The sequence below is a fragment of the Rhinoraja longicauda genome, chromosome 6 (genome assembly GCF_053455715.1).
Source record: "Rhinoraja longicauda isolate Sanriku21f chromosome 6, sRhiLon1.1, whole genome shotgun sequence".
Lineage (NCBI taxonomy): Eukaryota > Metazoa > Chordata > Chondrichthyes > Rajiformes > Arhynchobatidae > Rhinoraja > Rhinoraja longicauda.
Window position 1 is genome coordinate 20,416,502 of NC_135958.1, and position 16,387 is coordinate 20,432,888.

The 16,387-nt window shown below is 44.9% G+C and overlaps 1 protein-coding gene across 1 annotated transcript in view; it reads left to right on the forward strand.

Annotated features, from left to right (window-relative positions):
* necab2 (N-terminal EF-hand calcium binding protein 2) overlaps nucleotides 1-16,387 on the forward strand; it is a 54,769-nt gene that overhangs the window by 25,992 nt on the left and 12,390 nt on the right. The window contains exons 6-7 of the mRNA XM_078400650.1: nucleotides 4,001-4,137; nucleotides 7,502-7,617. Of these exons, the coding sequence (XP_078256776.1) occupies nucleotides 4,001-4,137; nucleotides 7,502-7,617 (253 nt within the window). The remainder of the gene's footprint in view (nucleotides 1-4,000; nucleotides 4,138-7,501; nucleotides 7,618-16,387) is intronic.

Genomic DNA, 16,387 nt, shown 5'->3' on the forward strand with positions numbered 1-16,387 from the left:
AAACTCTCATCAGACTGCACATGATCCATACCCCTCCATTTTCTGCATATCCCTGTGACTCTCTTACACAAAAATCTCTTACACACCACTATCACCTCTGTGGAAGTAGAGGTGTTGGTATACTTTCTTGGCTGCAGCATCAGTGTAGGTTGGACCTGAATAAATAGTTGGTGATATTTCCATCTGGAAACCGAAAACTCTGGGAGACTAAGCTGTGAAGAATGACTGCAAAGAAATGGAGGACAGTTTAAGTGATGAACAAGATGGTGAAAGAAGGGTATGTATGTATTCAATGGGAAGAGTAGAGAAATAACCTATTCAAATGGTTAAAAACTAACAATGATTTTTGCCCAGAGGACTGGTCAAAAATGGAAATGTAACATGCGAGTATAGTTTTAATACAAGGACCGTTGGAAGAGGTGAGGAGCATTAAAGAAACAGAGTTTTACTGCAGTTATAGTTATACATAGAGTGGTTGAGACAAGTCCTGAAGTATTCTCGATGTCTGAATTGAGGAGAATGGGTCGGCACTATTTGTAACTTAGAAAGATGAGAGGAATCTCCTTGAGATGCAAGCTTTTGAGAAGGATGGACAGGCTGGAAGAGGCTATTACCTCAGACATCAAATAGGTTAACGCCTGAAACTGACTGGATGCAAAAGGAACCAATGTACTTTTAGATCAGGTAGGAAAGTGAACAGTAAACCAAAATCTTGTTGAATGGAAATGCAGAGTTAGGAGAATGTTTGACCTATCCACGCTATGTTTCCAGTGTTCTTAGGGGTTAGACTCTACGGGATGACTGTGCACTGTTTCGGACAGGTTGTAGTACATTCCCCATCTTGGGTGTCTCATTTACTTTAGCCTTCGCTCAGCCTTTGATAGCAGAGCGCCTCCCATTCTAGGGGGCTTATCTTAGTTCAAACTGACTTCCTTTTAGAGCATCGAAGGAGAGCCCCACTGCTAGATGTCTGGTCCATGCCTCATCTCCTCCTCTGGTGGATATAAAAGATTGCCCTGCAGTTTCAGAAGTAGAGCAGTGCAGCCCTCCCCAGTATTCTGATGAACATGTGTGATTCAGAAAACATACCAAAACAAAAACTCAGACAAAACTATCAATAATCATATGGCTGTCTAGGAATCTGCCTGTTCTATTTCCAACTTTATAACAGTGACGACTCAATAAAGTACTCCCTGGTGGTGTAAAATAATCAGGGTTATCTTAAGAATTGTGGACTTGAATGAAGAAATACAAGCCAGAATTCATTTCTGCAAGCTACATCTCTTTTTCTTTTTTAAATTCTTTAGTTCTCCTTTAGAAACATAAAAACATAGCAAAATAGATGTAGGAGTAGGTTATTCGGCCCTTCATGGCTGATCATCTAAAATCAGTATCCCGTTCCGGCTTTTTCCCAATATTCCTTGATTCCTATAGCCCTAAGAGCTAAATCTATCTCTCTCTTGAAAACATCCAGTGAATTCGCCTCCACTGCCTTCTGTGACAGAGAATTCCACAGATTCACAACTCTCTGGATGAAAAAGTTTTTCCTCATCTCAGTCCGAAGTGGCCAACCCCTTGTTCTTTAACTTGATCCCTGGTTCTGGACTCCCCCAACATCGGGAACATTTTCCTGCATCTAGTCTGTCCATCCTTTAAGAATTTTATTTGTTTCTATAAGATCCCCTCTCATCCTTCTAAATTCCAGTGAATACAAGCCCAGTCGACCCATTCTTTCATCATATGTCAGTCCTGCCATCCCAGGAATTAACCTGTGAACCTACGCTGCACTTCCTCAATGCCAATAATGCCCTTCCTCAAATTAGGAGACCAAAATTGCACTCAAAACTCCAGGTACAGTCTCACCAGGCTCTGTGCAACTGCAGTAGGACCTCCTTGCTCCTAAACTTAAATTGTCTTGCAATGAAGGCCAACATGCCATTAGCTTTCTTCACTGTCTGCTGTACCTGCTTGCTTACTTTCAGACTTGTCACACTTTCTTCTAGTTATCAGTCACAAGCTGATTCCGTCTCACATTTCATTCCCTGACATTCTGAATCAACTAATGATATCCCATGTTAAATCACTAAAATCCCCAGGGTAATTCTATCTTGTTGGAAATGTTAAGTAACACATCTCCCCTTGAGTGTGCGCCTCTCATGTGATAATTAGCAATGAAACAAATGGCAATTAAGCTATCACACTTGGCTTAGTTCAGTCAGATGTCCAAATGAAAAATAAAACATCATCACATTGAGAAAAATCTATAATACCTTTAGAATACAATAGTCATTGATGTTCGCATTCAAAAAAAGTCGACCTTAAGACTCTCCAAAGCTCAGGGGTTGGGATAGCACAGGATGTTGCAGATGACAATGAATTACTGTTATAGCAGAAATGGGAAACCGGATCAAGGAGGCTGCGGCGGGAAAGGTGAAACATTTTGGGAGGTGCTGGCATGTCACACGACTTTGGAGGGCAAAGGATTTTTGTGGTCTGCATTAGTTCACCAAAACAGAGTGGCTAATAAATGCTTTACTTAAAGATATCAACTAACGCAGGGATCAAGAAGGGTAAAGAGATAATAGCCAGGCTCAGGGGAACAAGCAAGGACAAGGTGTGATTGGAGTGCATATCCTCGCCTGGGGCTGGGTTGTTTATCATCTCGGACCAAAGGACAGGGAGTAGGTGACAAACTGCTCCCTTGAAGTTAATGAGCTACTCAGGACTTCGAGGGGACAGAAGAGAGGAGTTTAACAATACCTGTCTCTCAACAGTTGCATTGAATCCTCCAATGCACCTTTCTACACCACAGAAGGCAGTGGAGGCCAATTCATTGGATGAATTTAAAAGAGAGTTAGATAGAGTTCTAGGGGCTAATGAAATCAGGGGATATGGGGAGAAGGCAGGCACGGGTTACTGGTTGTGGATGATCAGCCGTGATCACAATGTGCTGGCTCGAAGGGCCAAATGGTCTCTTCCTGCATCTATTTTCTATTTTTCTATTCCCTCTCATAACATTACATCCCAATGTCAGATCAAACTGCCTCCATTACTTTCAATGTGTAGAACATAACTCCTTTTCATTTACTCCCTTTATATAGAATTCTGATAGACCAATTCTTCCTGTTCACCTCAGTAATAAGAATCGTATTCACATCATCTCTTCTCATTGTTTTCATTGTTTACTCACAATAATATAGAAAGAAAATCATCGGGGATATATGACTGACTACTGAGTTCGAGTGAAGGTTGAGTTAAAAATCTATTTCAGGAACTAAATGAACATTGTAGCAAATGGTATTCGAGGTCTGAACTTGGAATTATGAACTGCCAAGCAAAAGTCACAGCAAGGACACTAATGAGTACTTTTATTAAATGTAATTAATATTCAAATGCTCTCAGAAGCACAGATGTCAAATTGCGTATCTGGTACAGAATTAACAGCTATAAGTCACAATTCACCAATATACTGGAGCTCTTTGAAGGATGTTCAATAAAGCAGTGAAATAGAAACATAGAAACATAGAAAATAGGTGCAGGAGTAGGCCATTCGGCCCTTCGAGCCTGCACCGCCATTCAATATGATCATGGCTGATCATTCAACTCAGTATCCTGTACCTGCCTTCTCTCCATACCCCCTGATCCCTTTAGCCAAAAGGGCCACATCTAACTCCCTCTTAAATATAGCCAATGAACTGGCCTCAACTACCCTCTGTGGCAGAGAATTCCACAGATTCACCACTCTGTGTGGAAAAAAACGTTCTCATCTCGGTCCTAAAAGACTTCCCCCTTGAGATGGCTTCAGATGGAAATAACAGAATTTTTGGAAAATATTGGTTAAAGTCCCCCATATTGGAGTTATTGTCATTTGAGGGCCATAACTATGATGAGAAATTATTTAATAAATGCTTAACAGTGGAAAGGATTCCGAATGTAATGTGTGTTCTTTCTGTCTGGTTTTTAATGTGCTTTGATTGGGTTCGGCCCCTCTGCTTCTCAGGTTTACGAGAGTGGGACGAAGTTGGACCAGTTTGTGACCCGTTTCCTGTTGAAGGAGACAGCCAGCCAGATCCAGTCACTGCTGACATCTGTGGAAAGTGCAGTTGATGCCATAGAGGATCAGACCACTCAGACAGGGTGGGTACCTCTCCACCATGTTATAACTCCTGGTCGATTTGTTGCTCCATTCCCTTGCCTACTCAGTCTGAGCAAGGCACAGGCTTAAACCAACTGCGTATTGTCCTGCTGGCCGTCACACTCCCACAGTGATAACACCTTGAAGGCTCAGCGAGCTAGAGCAAAGATAAAGGCCTGTACTGGAATTTATCTGACTGCTTTAAACAGAGCACATTGGATAGCTCACAAACATCCATCTGCTTATGATAATTAGGGCAGATGTTCCCAAGTCTGCCACTTACAATACCTCTTCCCCCAGCACACACCCATCCCCCTGAGCAGAGTCCAATGCAATAGAAATCTGAGGAGTACGTTTTTCACAAGAGGGTGGTGAGAAGATGGAATGAGCTGCCTGGAGAGGTAGTGGAGGCAGGCAACATGACAATGTTTGACAGATGTTTGAACAGGGACACAGAGAGGACAGGAGTAGAGGAATTCTGCAGCTGGATGGGAGGCCGCACTGAACTGCAGAGGACAGGTTTTGTGATCTTGTATCATAGCCAGGCTCTGACTCTCTCCTCAGCCAGATTGCAGAGCTGCCCTGTGGAGTGTTGGAGGAATGTCGGGGCAGAGAGAGCAATCAGTGTGAGTTACATCGCAACTCTGGTCCAGTTCAGAGATAGTGCAATGCCGAACGGCAGAGGAACGCATTCTTGCTCTGACTGACTCAGCTTCCTGGGTATTATTAATGAGTCTGAGGATATTGTTGATGGCTAAACTCACATTAGGAGTGAGGGAACTGTGAGCCAGAGGATGTGGGGTAATAATGGGTCATAGGGAACGGGGTAAGAGTGAGTCATGGGGACAGGGGAAATAGCGGGTTACAGGGATGAAGCAATAAAGAGTCAAGATACTTTGGTAACAGTGGCCATGGGGACTGGGATAATAGTGAGTCACAGGGGCTAGAGTAATGGTGGGTCACGGGTATTGGAGTAATAGCGGATCACAGAGACTGGTGTAATAGAGAATCAGTGGGTTGGGGTAATAACGAGGCACACGGATGGGATAATAGTCACTAGGATTGGTGTGTTAGTGAGTCACAGAAACTGGGGCAATAGTGTGGTACAGGGACTAGCATAGCAGTGGGTCAGAGGGTCCAGGGCAATAATGGATCATGGGGCTGGGGTAGGTTGGGTCATGAGGATTGGGGTAATAGTGAGTCATAGGGACTGAGCAATAGTGAGTCAGAGGGATGGGGGGAACAATGAGTCACTTGGATGGTGTAATAGGCAGTCACTGGGATTGGTATATGGGTGAGTCACAGTAACTGGGGTGATAGTAAATCACAAGGACTGTTGTAACAGTGGGTTATAGGATCCATGGCTATAATGGATCATGGGACTGGGGTAATAGTGGGTCAGGGGGATTGGGTTAATAGTGAGTCACAGAGACTGGGATAACAGGGGACCATGCGTACTAGAGTAATAATGAATCACAGGAATTGGAGTAATAGTGGGTCACCGTTGCTAGATGAATAAGGTGTCACATGGCCTGGGGTAAGACTAGGTCACAAGGACTGGGGTCATAGTGGGTCACAGGGACTGGGGTAATGATGAGTTGAAGAGATTGGGGTAAAAGTGGGTCACGGGGGACAGAGGTAACAATGTGTCAGTGGGACTGGGATAACTGTGGATCACATTGACTGGGATAATAGTGAGACACAGAGACAGGGGTAATAGTGGGTCAGAGGGACTGAGGTAATTGTGAGTCACAGGATTGGGATAAAAGTGATTCACAGGGCCTGGGGCAATAGTGGTTCACAGGGACTCAGGGTAATAGTGAGTGACAGGAACTGGGGGAATATTGGTTCACAGGGACAGGGGTAATAGTGGGTCAGTCATGACGTGGCAAGTCTTAAGATGGGAGCACCACTGCGCACACACACATACGCATGCTCAGTTCCTCTTCCAAAGCGAGCTGGTTGAATTTGTTGCCTAGCAATATCTGGATGGCTTGGAACGGATTTTCACTCAATTTATTAGGTAGCTGATTTAATGAAATGTATATTTATGAAGACACATCTCTTACTGCTGCAGAGCCAGGTGGGAGCTGTTGTCTCTTCCTGTCACTCTGTTGCCCTGGCGTTCATCCAGCAAGGGGCAGGACATGGATGAATCCCCCCGGCACAAAGGTTCGTTGCTGGATAGGAGAGCTCACGCTGACTGTCCACCTGGCTCCCTGTGGGAGGGATTTGTTCAGGCAAGGACGAGCCTGCGATTCAGGCTGTTGACCTCCTCGTAAAGTTCAAAGCCCACTGTGCTGACAGAGGGCGATGCTGCTCCCGGCCAGTGTGGACTCCGACTGTCATGACCAGCCACCAATTGGGTCCACTGATGCGGGCAGGCTATCATTAATATATGGTCTCTTTGGAAAAAGTGTCAACAGCTCTGCTCTGTACTTCCTTCACAATCGTAGATCCTGACTCTCTGCAACCCTATTCAGCAACAGTCATAGAGAAACAGCACAGAAATAGGCCCTTCAGCCCACTGAGTCCATGCTGACCATCAAACACCTATTTACACCAATCCTACACCGATTCCATTTTATTGTCCAAACATTGGAGAATAAAATGGCACAGGGTGGCACAGTGGCCCAGTGGGTAGTGCTGCTGTTTCGCCACAGCAAAACACTTGGTTTAATCCTGTCCTTTGGTGCTGCCAGAGTAGATTTTGCATGCTCTCCCTGCAACTGTGTGGGTTTCTTCTGGGTACTCCGCTTTCCTCTCGCATAGCAAAGACATGCAGGTTTGTCGGTTAATTTGGTGTCTGTAAATTGCCCGTAGTTCGTAGGGAGGGAATGCGAACGTGGAATAACATAGAACCAGTGTGAAGAGGTCATTGATGGTCGGCATGGACTCACAGGATTGAAGGGCCTGTTTCCATGCTGTATCTTTAAACCAATCAATCAATTATTCCTATCAACTGCTCCCAAATTCTACCACTCACCCACACATTGGGGCAGCAATTTACAATGGCCAATTAACGCTCCAATCCACATATAAATATGGGAGGAAAACTGAGCCTCCGGTGGAATCCCAAGGTGGTCAAAGAGAAACGTGCAAACTCCACACAGACAGCACCAGAAATCGCGATGGAAGCTGTGTCTCTGGTGCTTCTAAATAGCGGCTCTGTGTTGCATACTGTTCAGTAGCTCTGACAGAGAAAGGTCTCGTCACTTGTTATCTCTTCCTTCCAGCCTGTGGCACAAGATGTTCCAGGCTGGACATTCCGGGATTCAGTGCTTTTGTTCTCTGGATCCCCAATAGACCTGACGCGGTGCGTGGGCCTGCGTTGATGAGTGTGTAATCGGCTGTGATCTGTCACAGGTTCTATGATGGCACGGCTGGCCAGGCAGTGGTGGGGAACTGGTACAGGCACACTGCGGCCATCACAGCGAGCAGCAGGCAGACGACCAGAGACAAGAAACTGAAGACTGACCTGGGTATGTTCACACTGGGGCTGAGGAACAGGGACAGTAACCGAGCAGAGTACAAGATACCCAATGAGTATAAATCACTTGGAGTGGGGTGATAGTGTGTCATGCAGACTGGGCTATTAGTGGGTAGTGACAGTGGAGAGGTTATTGCATAATAATAATAATAATAATAATAATATTCATTTATTGTCATTGCAACGAGTACAACGAAATTAAAAAATAGCCAATCCTGACGGTGCGTAAAAACATATATGCAATAACTGCAAAAACAAATAAATACAATTATATTAAGTACAAAAGTTTTAACAGTGTTGCCTAGTGCAGAAGGTAGTGTTCAGTTCTCGTATGGCCCTGGGGTAAAAACTGTTCTTAAGTCTGTTTGTTCGGGATTTGATCGACCTGAAACGTCGACCAGAGGGCAGATGAACAAACAGACGGTGGCCGGGGTGGGATGGATCTTTTATTATTTTGCCTGCTCTACTGAGGCAGCGTAGGCTGAACAGGTGCTCCAGGGAGGGCAGTGAGCAGCCGATGATCTTCTGGGCCGTCGTGATGACCCTCTGAAGGGCCTTCCTGTCCTTTTCTGAGCAGCTGGCATACCATGTGGTTATACAGTATGCCAGCATACTGTATAATATTCTCGTGGGTAGTGACTGGTTGTAAACATGATTTGTCTGGGGAAGATCATGTCTGACCAATATGATTGAATTTTTTGAAGAGGTATCGAAAGAAATGGGAATGATGTTTTTCCAAATGGGAACCTGATCCACTTTTTAGAGACAAAACGTGTAGGAAGGAACTGCAGATGCTGTTTTAAACCGAAGATACACACAAAAAGCTGGAGTTACTCAGCGGGACAGGCAGCATCTCTGGAGAGAAGGTATGGGTGACGTTTCAGGTCGAGACCCTTCTTCAGACTGAAGAAGCCCGAAGAAGGGATTCAACCCAAAACGTCACCCATTTCTTCACTTCAGAGATGCTGCCTGTCCCGCTGAGTTACTCCAGCTTTTTGTGTCTATCTCTACTTTTTAGAGGATGGGATCCCGGAAAAAATGTCAAATTGGATCCAAAATTGGCCTAGTATTTGGATGCAGGGGAAGTGGTGGAGGGTTGCTCCATGATTGGAACCTGCTGTGTAACTGGCTCAGAAGAGGACCTGGGCCATGGGCCAGATTAGACATGGCTGAGGTGACCTGCAGCAGAGACCTGCTCCTGTTTTCTTATGTTCCTAATATTGGAGGATTGGGAGATGGAAATGCCAATGAATGTCATGGGTAGGTGGCTAGTCTCACTCTCTCTCTAGCTGGAGATGCTTTGCTCTCCATTCACCTTAATCTCCACTCAGAATAACATTTAATTAACATGGTCATTGAACTCATTACCCACATCTTGACCAAACACTCACCCTTATACAGTAAACTCTATTGCTGGTCCACAGAATTCCTGTACACCTGGATCCCTCTGACATGATCCGTATCTTTGCACTGTAGCCAGTGGCTGTGATATTGGCCATCTCTTACCTGCTATAACTCACCTTGGTTGGACAAAGGACAGAAATGAATAAACTGAAGGTGTGAGACAAAAGAATTGAATTCTAAAGCTAGAGGAAGTAATGTAGGTGGAAGAGGACGAGGAGGAGGAGGAGGGAAGAAATGGGTACGAGTCCAGTTGGGGCACGGGAAGGAAGGCCTGAAAAGAAAGGGGACAAAGAAAGGGGAGGGGCATTTTAGTTGCATCATATTGGAGAATTCAATGTTCGTAGCGGAATATGACGTGCTGTTCCTCCAGTTTGTGTGTGGCCTCACATTGGCAAATGAGGAGACCCAAGAAAGAAAGGTCAGTATGGGAATAGGAAGAAGAGTTAAAAAGGTTAGCAACCGAGAGATCCGGTAGGCTGTGGGATTGGTTAGGCGAAACAGTTGCCAAATCTATGCTTGGTTTCGGCCATGTGTACAGGAGGCCACACCGGGAACACTGGATGCAGTAGATGAGGTTAGCAGAGGTGCATGTGACACTCTGTCTTACCTGGAAGGACTGCTGGGGTCTCCAGACGGATGTGAGGGAGGAGGTACAGGAACAGGTTTTACATCTTCTGCTGTTGCAGGGGTAAGTCCCTGAGGAGGAGGTGGTTTAGGAGTGAAGGGATCAGTGAACCTTGGAGTTGAGGAGGGAGCTGTTTCTGCTGAAGGCGTAAAGGAGTGGGGATAGGAAGATGTGGTGAGATCTGTTACCTCCAACGGAAATGTCGGAGAATGACATGTTGAAGGTGGAGGCTGGTGGGGTGAAAGATGAGGACCTCTATCCTTGTTCCAACTGGGGGGAGGGGACAAATGAGAGCAGAACTATGGGACACATCTATGACAGCGGGGGGGGGGGGTCGATTATTGAAGAGTTGAAGTGTCTTGGAAGGGGGCCGGACACGGGGGGAATAGGATGGAATCAAGGTATTTGAGGATGAGTTCTCTGGGGCAGGAGGGGCAGGAGGGGCAGAAACAATGGGTTTGACATCTTTCCTTCTGTAATTTTATCCCTCCTCTCCTGCATCCGGCCTCTCGCAGATTGCCCCTGTAGATGTGGGTTGCAGTGTCACATGGGAAGCCAGGGAATCCGCTTTGCCTACACAGCATGGCAGGAGTGCGTGGCACTTACTTCTGCACGAGGGTGGTGTTATTGACAGGTCAGGCTCCCAAACAGTGGGTCACACTCCAGGCAAGCTGCAGAGGGTGTCTGATTCCACCTCCGGGGGCTCATTGTTGTGAGATGGGAGTGAAAACCTTCTGTACACTTGGCTCACAAAGGGTGCTCGAAAGGCAATTATCCTTCCCCTAGCCACGTGTTTCCTCACACCCCCTCCTTCAGCTGCCACTGATTCCTAAGGCCTCCCAAAGGAAGTGAACTCCGAGGCTGACAACATTTCACAGCCCAGCTCCTGGGCGTGGGTTCATTACCCACCGCATGTCCTGCCTCTGTTGAACCCTGCTGGATGGATCAGAATCAGGTTTGAGGTTTCTAAAATTTCCCAATGATGAGGGTGGGTTAATAAATTTGCCTTCACTGTCTACACTGCAGACCTAGGGCCAGAGCTGCACTCCAGTGAGAGCTGCAAACTCAGGAGAGGAGGTGAGGTCTCCTGAAGATAGAATAGGCTTGCTCACTGAATTAAACAACAGTTTCCGCAATGATGTTCCTGTACAGTTGACAAATTTAATACATTTACAATTTGTAACAGTATGAATCCAACTTTAAATTAAACCTGATGACTTTCCATGTAATAAATTGTGACTTTGCCAGTGAAAACGCTGTGAGTTGGTTAGATTGCTTTTCTGCCTCTGGATTGATGTATTTTTCAGAAGGGCTAAGGGAAATGGAAAGGTGTAATTGTTAAGTCCTGAATTTATAATCTTGATCTAATTAAATCTGAAGAACACACAGTATGTTTTATAAATTATATTTTATAACACACTCCACCACAGAAATGTAACTAAATATGTCCTGTGAATCAAGAGAAGGTGGAAGAGCCTCGAGGCTTGTTCTTTCAATAAGATTGTGACTGATCTCACTGTAATCCAACTCCATTTTCACCCTTGGTAACTTTTCATCTTGCTAATTACTTCTTGCTATAAAAGTATTCTAAGACTGCTTCCATCACTCATTAAGGGAGAGCCAGCATAGGACCAAGGACCATTTTCACCCTCATCATTCCCTCTTCTCCCCTCTCCCATCAGGGAGAAGGTACAAACACTTGAAAGCACGTACCACCAGATACAGGAACAGATTCCTCCCCACCGAGTTTGTACATTCTCCTAGTGACAGAGTCAGTTTTCTCTGATTTGTTCCCACACTCCAAAGGCAAAGATGTTTGTAAGTTATTTGGCTTCTGTAAATGGTCCCTAGTGGGTAGGATAGTGCGAGTGTATGGCGTGATTGTTGGTCGACGTGGACTCTGTGGACCGAAGGGCCGGTTTCCATGCTGCATCTCAAAAGTCTAAAGTAAAGTAAAGACCAACATTCCATTGCCATCTATAACTCCCCTTGTTAAGATGAGGGCCAATTACCTTCTTGAACTACTGCAGCCTTCCTGGTGAAGGTATTCCACAGTGGTGTTTGGGAGGGCCTTGGAGGATTTTGACCCTGTGGATGATGTAGGACTAGTGTATGAATTGAGGGGAAGGATGTGGAGTTCCCCAGCAACTGCTGTCTTTTTCATTCTTATTAGTGGAGGTTCGGGTTTATGTTTTCTTGGAGTTCCCTATCACTAACCCCCATCTCACCACCAAGGTTCCTGGCTGACCCATTCTCAGCCTCCAATTGCTGGCCGGTTCTTCCACACCATCCCATACCCAACCGCAGTCATTGGTCCCTTCTCTGATCCAGAGTCAGCCCCATCCCCATGTCATCACAACCCTGAACTTGACCTGATTTGGTCTCACTCTGACCTCCAAACCCAGCTCCAGCCTCCACGCTGACCTCGACCCGTGCTCAACCCTCTCTCTCACCCTGAACCGAAACACAACCTGGACTCAGATCCCATATTCAGCCATGACCCTTCACCAACCCTAACCCTGACTCCAATCCAGACACCCCTTGGATACCAACCATGGCCCTTCTTCCTTAATCCTGAGCCCTTTCTGATTCACAAACAATTCCCACTGTGACCCTCACTCTATGCTGACCACAACACCCTCCTTCTTCCCTCAACTCTGATTCCTTTCTAAAACACACATAGTCCCCTCTGAAACTCGAACCCTATCCTGGCCCCAGCCACGAGCCTGCTAACTGGCCTGAGCAAAGGACCAAATCACAGGTCAATAGTTGGATTTATGGCACAGGGAAGGAGATTCACTGTTTATAACCTCAGTCAGTAGAGGCAATTGAGGCCAGAGAGGTGCAGTTTTTCAGGATGTGGAGGTCCACAAGCTGGGAAGGTGTAGAATTGGAAGTTCTCACAGGGTACACAGCGACTATGTCATAGAGCACAGAAACGAGCCTTCTGGCCCACCGTGACTGTGGACCTTTTTGCACATTTATACTCATCCCATTTTCCACATTGGAACTGTATCTTTCTGTGCTTTAGCATTATGTCTGCCTAATTAAATGCCTGCCTAACTGTCTCTCATATGTAGTTAAGATTGTATCTAATTCCACCATCTCCTCTGACAGCGAGTTCCAAATATCAACCATTCGCTATGTATAAAAACGACGTCCAGATCCCCTTTAAAACTCCTTCCTCTCATCTTAAACCTATTCTGTCTTCTGTTTAATATCATCTGCCATTGGAAATTAATGCTAGGTATCTATCTGATGCATGCATCTCATAATCTTACAATCTTCTACCTGGTTACCCCTCAGCCTCCTTTGCTTCAGGGAAAACAAACCTAACCTATCAAATCTCTCTCGCCAAGCTAATTTTGGATCCAATTAGCCTGCTTGCCCTGAATCCCATGTACCTTAACCTCCTGAGCACAAGGATCAGAATATTAATATAACTTTCTATTTGTGAAGTAGAGGCACATGAGGCTGGAGGGGCTGGAATCTGGTGCAAAGAAAAAGTTAGGCAACGTATATGGAGGGAAATGGATGGTTGACGTTTCATCAGGATTGATGAATGTTTTTGACCCAAAAAATCGACAGTACATATTTTTCCATGTAGTTTTTCCAGCTTCCCCCCTATTTTTGTTTCTGTTCTGTGAATCTCAGTTTGACAGAAGCCAATTAATTTGCCAATTGATCTTGGTATTGGTATGTGTTCATTGTTGTCATATGTACCATGATACAGTAAAATAAGTATTTTGCATGTTGTCCAGTTAAATTTTACGGTACATAAGTCCAATCAAGTCACACACAAATTCAACCATGTAGCATTAAAGAGAAAGATAAATGAGTGCAGAATGCAGTTACAGTATGTAGCTTCAATATATCTGGCAGTCACACACTGGGTATTTGATCTGGAAGGACATGAGAGAGTAGCCCAGAGGGAGGTTCTTGCAAAGGCTAACTATATAGCAGTCATGTCGGGTGCTTTGATTGGACAGTACGGAGTTTTGCTCTGAATCTAGTTGCTCTGGAAGTGTTTGATTAGACAGTTTAGAGGGAGCATTGCTGTTGAACTATGCTCTATCTGAAATAAGGAACGAACATGCCAGGGATGCTCAGCTTGGAAGGCAGCAAATGTGGAGAGAGAAACAGAGTTATTGCTTCAGATGAGAGGTCTTTTATCAGTCCTGTTCTGTATCTACTGTGGTACCATCCTGGGAGTGTGTGATGGTGCAGAGAGAACTATATAATGTATCTACTCTGTGCTGTTAACCACTTCATCAGAAACCTCAGGACAGGTCAGATATACAACCTGCAGGAGTTTCTGGACAATTAAGGGAAAGACCTGACCAATTTCTACTCTTCATCCCCAGTAGTGAGATACTAAATATGGCATCAAAGAGTCATAGTCCTGCTGCCCCTCTTGTCAATGCTGGTCAACAGTTATCCATTTCCACAAATACTATGCGCTAGCACACATCCTTTCGACTTCTAAGCCTCGGTCTGCAAATGCTTCTTAAATGTTGTGAGAGTACCTATCTTCACCACCCAGTAAGGCAGTGTATCTAGGTTTAAAAATCCCCCTCAGATCCCTTTAAACCTCTGACCCTTAATTTTTAACTTGTGCCCTCTAGTTTTAGAAATATATGCTGTGTGAAAACTTTTTTTCCTAACTTCCCAAATAATTTTGAACAGGCTTAATTAATCAGGCTTCTTCAATCCAAGGAAAACAAACCCAGCTTATCCAGGCTCTCCTCATAACTGAAACGTTCCATCCCAGGCAACATCCTGGTGAATATGATTGGGATCATCTCTAGTGTGATCACACCATTTCTATAGTGTGGTGGCCGGATCAGTACACAATATTTCAGCCATGGCCTAACCAAAGTATTATACAAAATGCTGGAGTAACTCAGCGGGACAAGCTGCATCTCTGGAGAGAAGGAATGGGTGATGTTTCGGGTCAAGACCCTTTTTCAGACATAGAATCTTGGCCAAACAATAAAATACTATTTTTGTGTTGGAAGAAACTGTATTTGCTGGTTTACACTGCAGATCGGCACAAAATGCTGGAGTAACTCAACAGGTTAGACAGCATCTATGGAGAACTTGGATAGGTGATGTTTCGGGTCGAGACCCTTCATCAGACTCTGATGTTCTCCAGAGATGCTGACTGACCTGCTGAGTTTCTCCAGCATTTTGGACACTTTTGTGTATTAACCCACATCTGCAGCTCTTTGTTCCTATATTCTATGTTCCTGACTAATACTGTGTGCCTTCTCCACTCTTATCTGCCTGTGCTGCCATCTTCAGGAACTCTTTGACAAGTGCACCAAAGTCTATCTGTTTCTCAATACTTTGTAGAGATGGTGTATGCCCTTGTTTATATCAATTAGGCTGATTGGCATTGATCAGGTGTTAAAGGTTTTCTCCTTTACTTGTGGATGGTATCATGACCAAAGTAGTTATGAGGGAGAAAATCGAATACTTGAGCAAACAAGCAAATGACACAAAAGCAGAAAGTAAGACATACTCCTAAGAAGAAAGAAGAAAACTAAATCAAACAAGTCGGGAAACCCAGAAAGGAGAGGATTCTAAACAAATATTTTGAATCAGGCTTCATGGTAGAAGACTGTGAAATAATTCCAATGATTATACCTGATCAAAGCTGAAAGGGAAGGAGGAACTTAAATCAGTCTCCATTGCATAATAAATGTTACCAGGCAAACTTATTGGGGGAAAGGCTCACAAGGTCCCCTGAATCTGATGACTTGGATCCTCAGGTCTTATAAGAAATGGCCACAGGGATAGTGGATAATAACCTTCCAGAATTACCCAGATTGTGAAAAGGTCCCCAAGGTTTGAAAAACATCAAATATAAGAGCACTATTCAAGAAATAAAGGAGACAGCCAGCAGGAAATTGTAGCAAGGCCTTTTGCAGGAAGTAAGGCTGCACACTGGTGCTGTGGATCGAGTCACTGCCTCACAGCACCAGAGATCCGGTTTAATCCCGACCTTGGATGCTGTTAGTGTGGAGGTTGCACGTTCTCCTATTTCGCCTGGGCAGTTTGTGGCCCGGTGGTATGAACGTCGACTTCTCCAACTTCAGATAGCTCCTCTGTCCCTCCCTTCCCCTCCTCCTTCCCAGATCTCCCTCTATCTTCCTGTCTCCACCTATATCCTTCCTTTGTCCCACCCCTGACATCAGTCTGAAGAAGGGTCTCGACCCGAAACGTCACCCATTCCTTCTCTCCCGAGATGCTGCCTGACCTGCTGAGTTACTCCAGCATTTTGTGAATGAATCTCCTTGTGACCATTTGGGTCTTCCTCTATTGCTCTCTTTCTTCCCACATCCCACTGACGTGTAGGTCGGGATGTAAATTTTCCCGACTAGGTGGGTGAGGGATAGAATTTGGGGAGGAGTTGTAGAGTCATAGAGCTATTTGTAAATTTGCCCTTTGATCCAACTTGTCGATACCAACCAAGTTGGCATACTGGGCTAGGCCCATTTGTTTGCCTGAGTTGATGTGAATGTGGGGAATATGAGATGGGATTAATGCAAGTTTAGAGTAAATGGGTGATTGAAGACTTGCATGGACATGCTGGGCCAATGGGCCTGTTTCCATGCTGTGTCTTTCTATCTCCCTATAGGTTAGTTACTTAATATTTTTGGTGGGGAAGTGGTAGAATCCATTATCAATCAGATAATAGCAAGGTGCGAAGAAAATTATTTGACAGTCA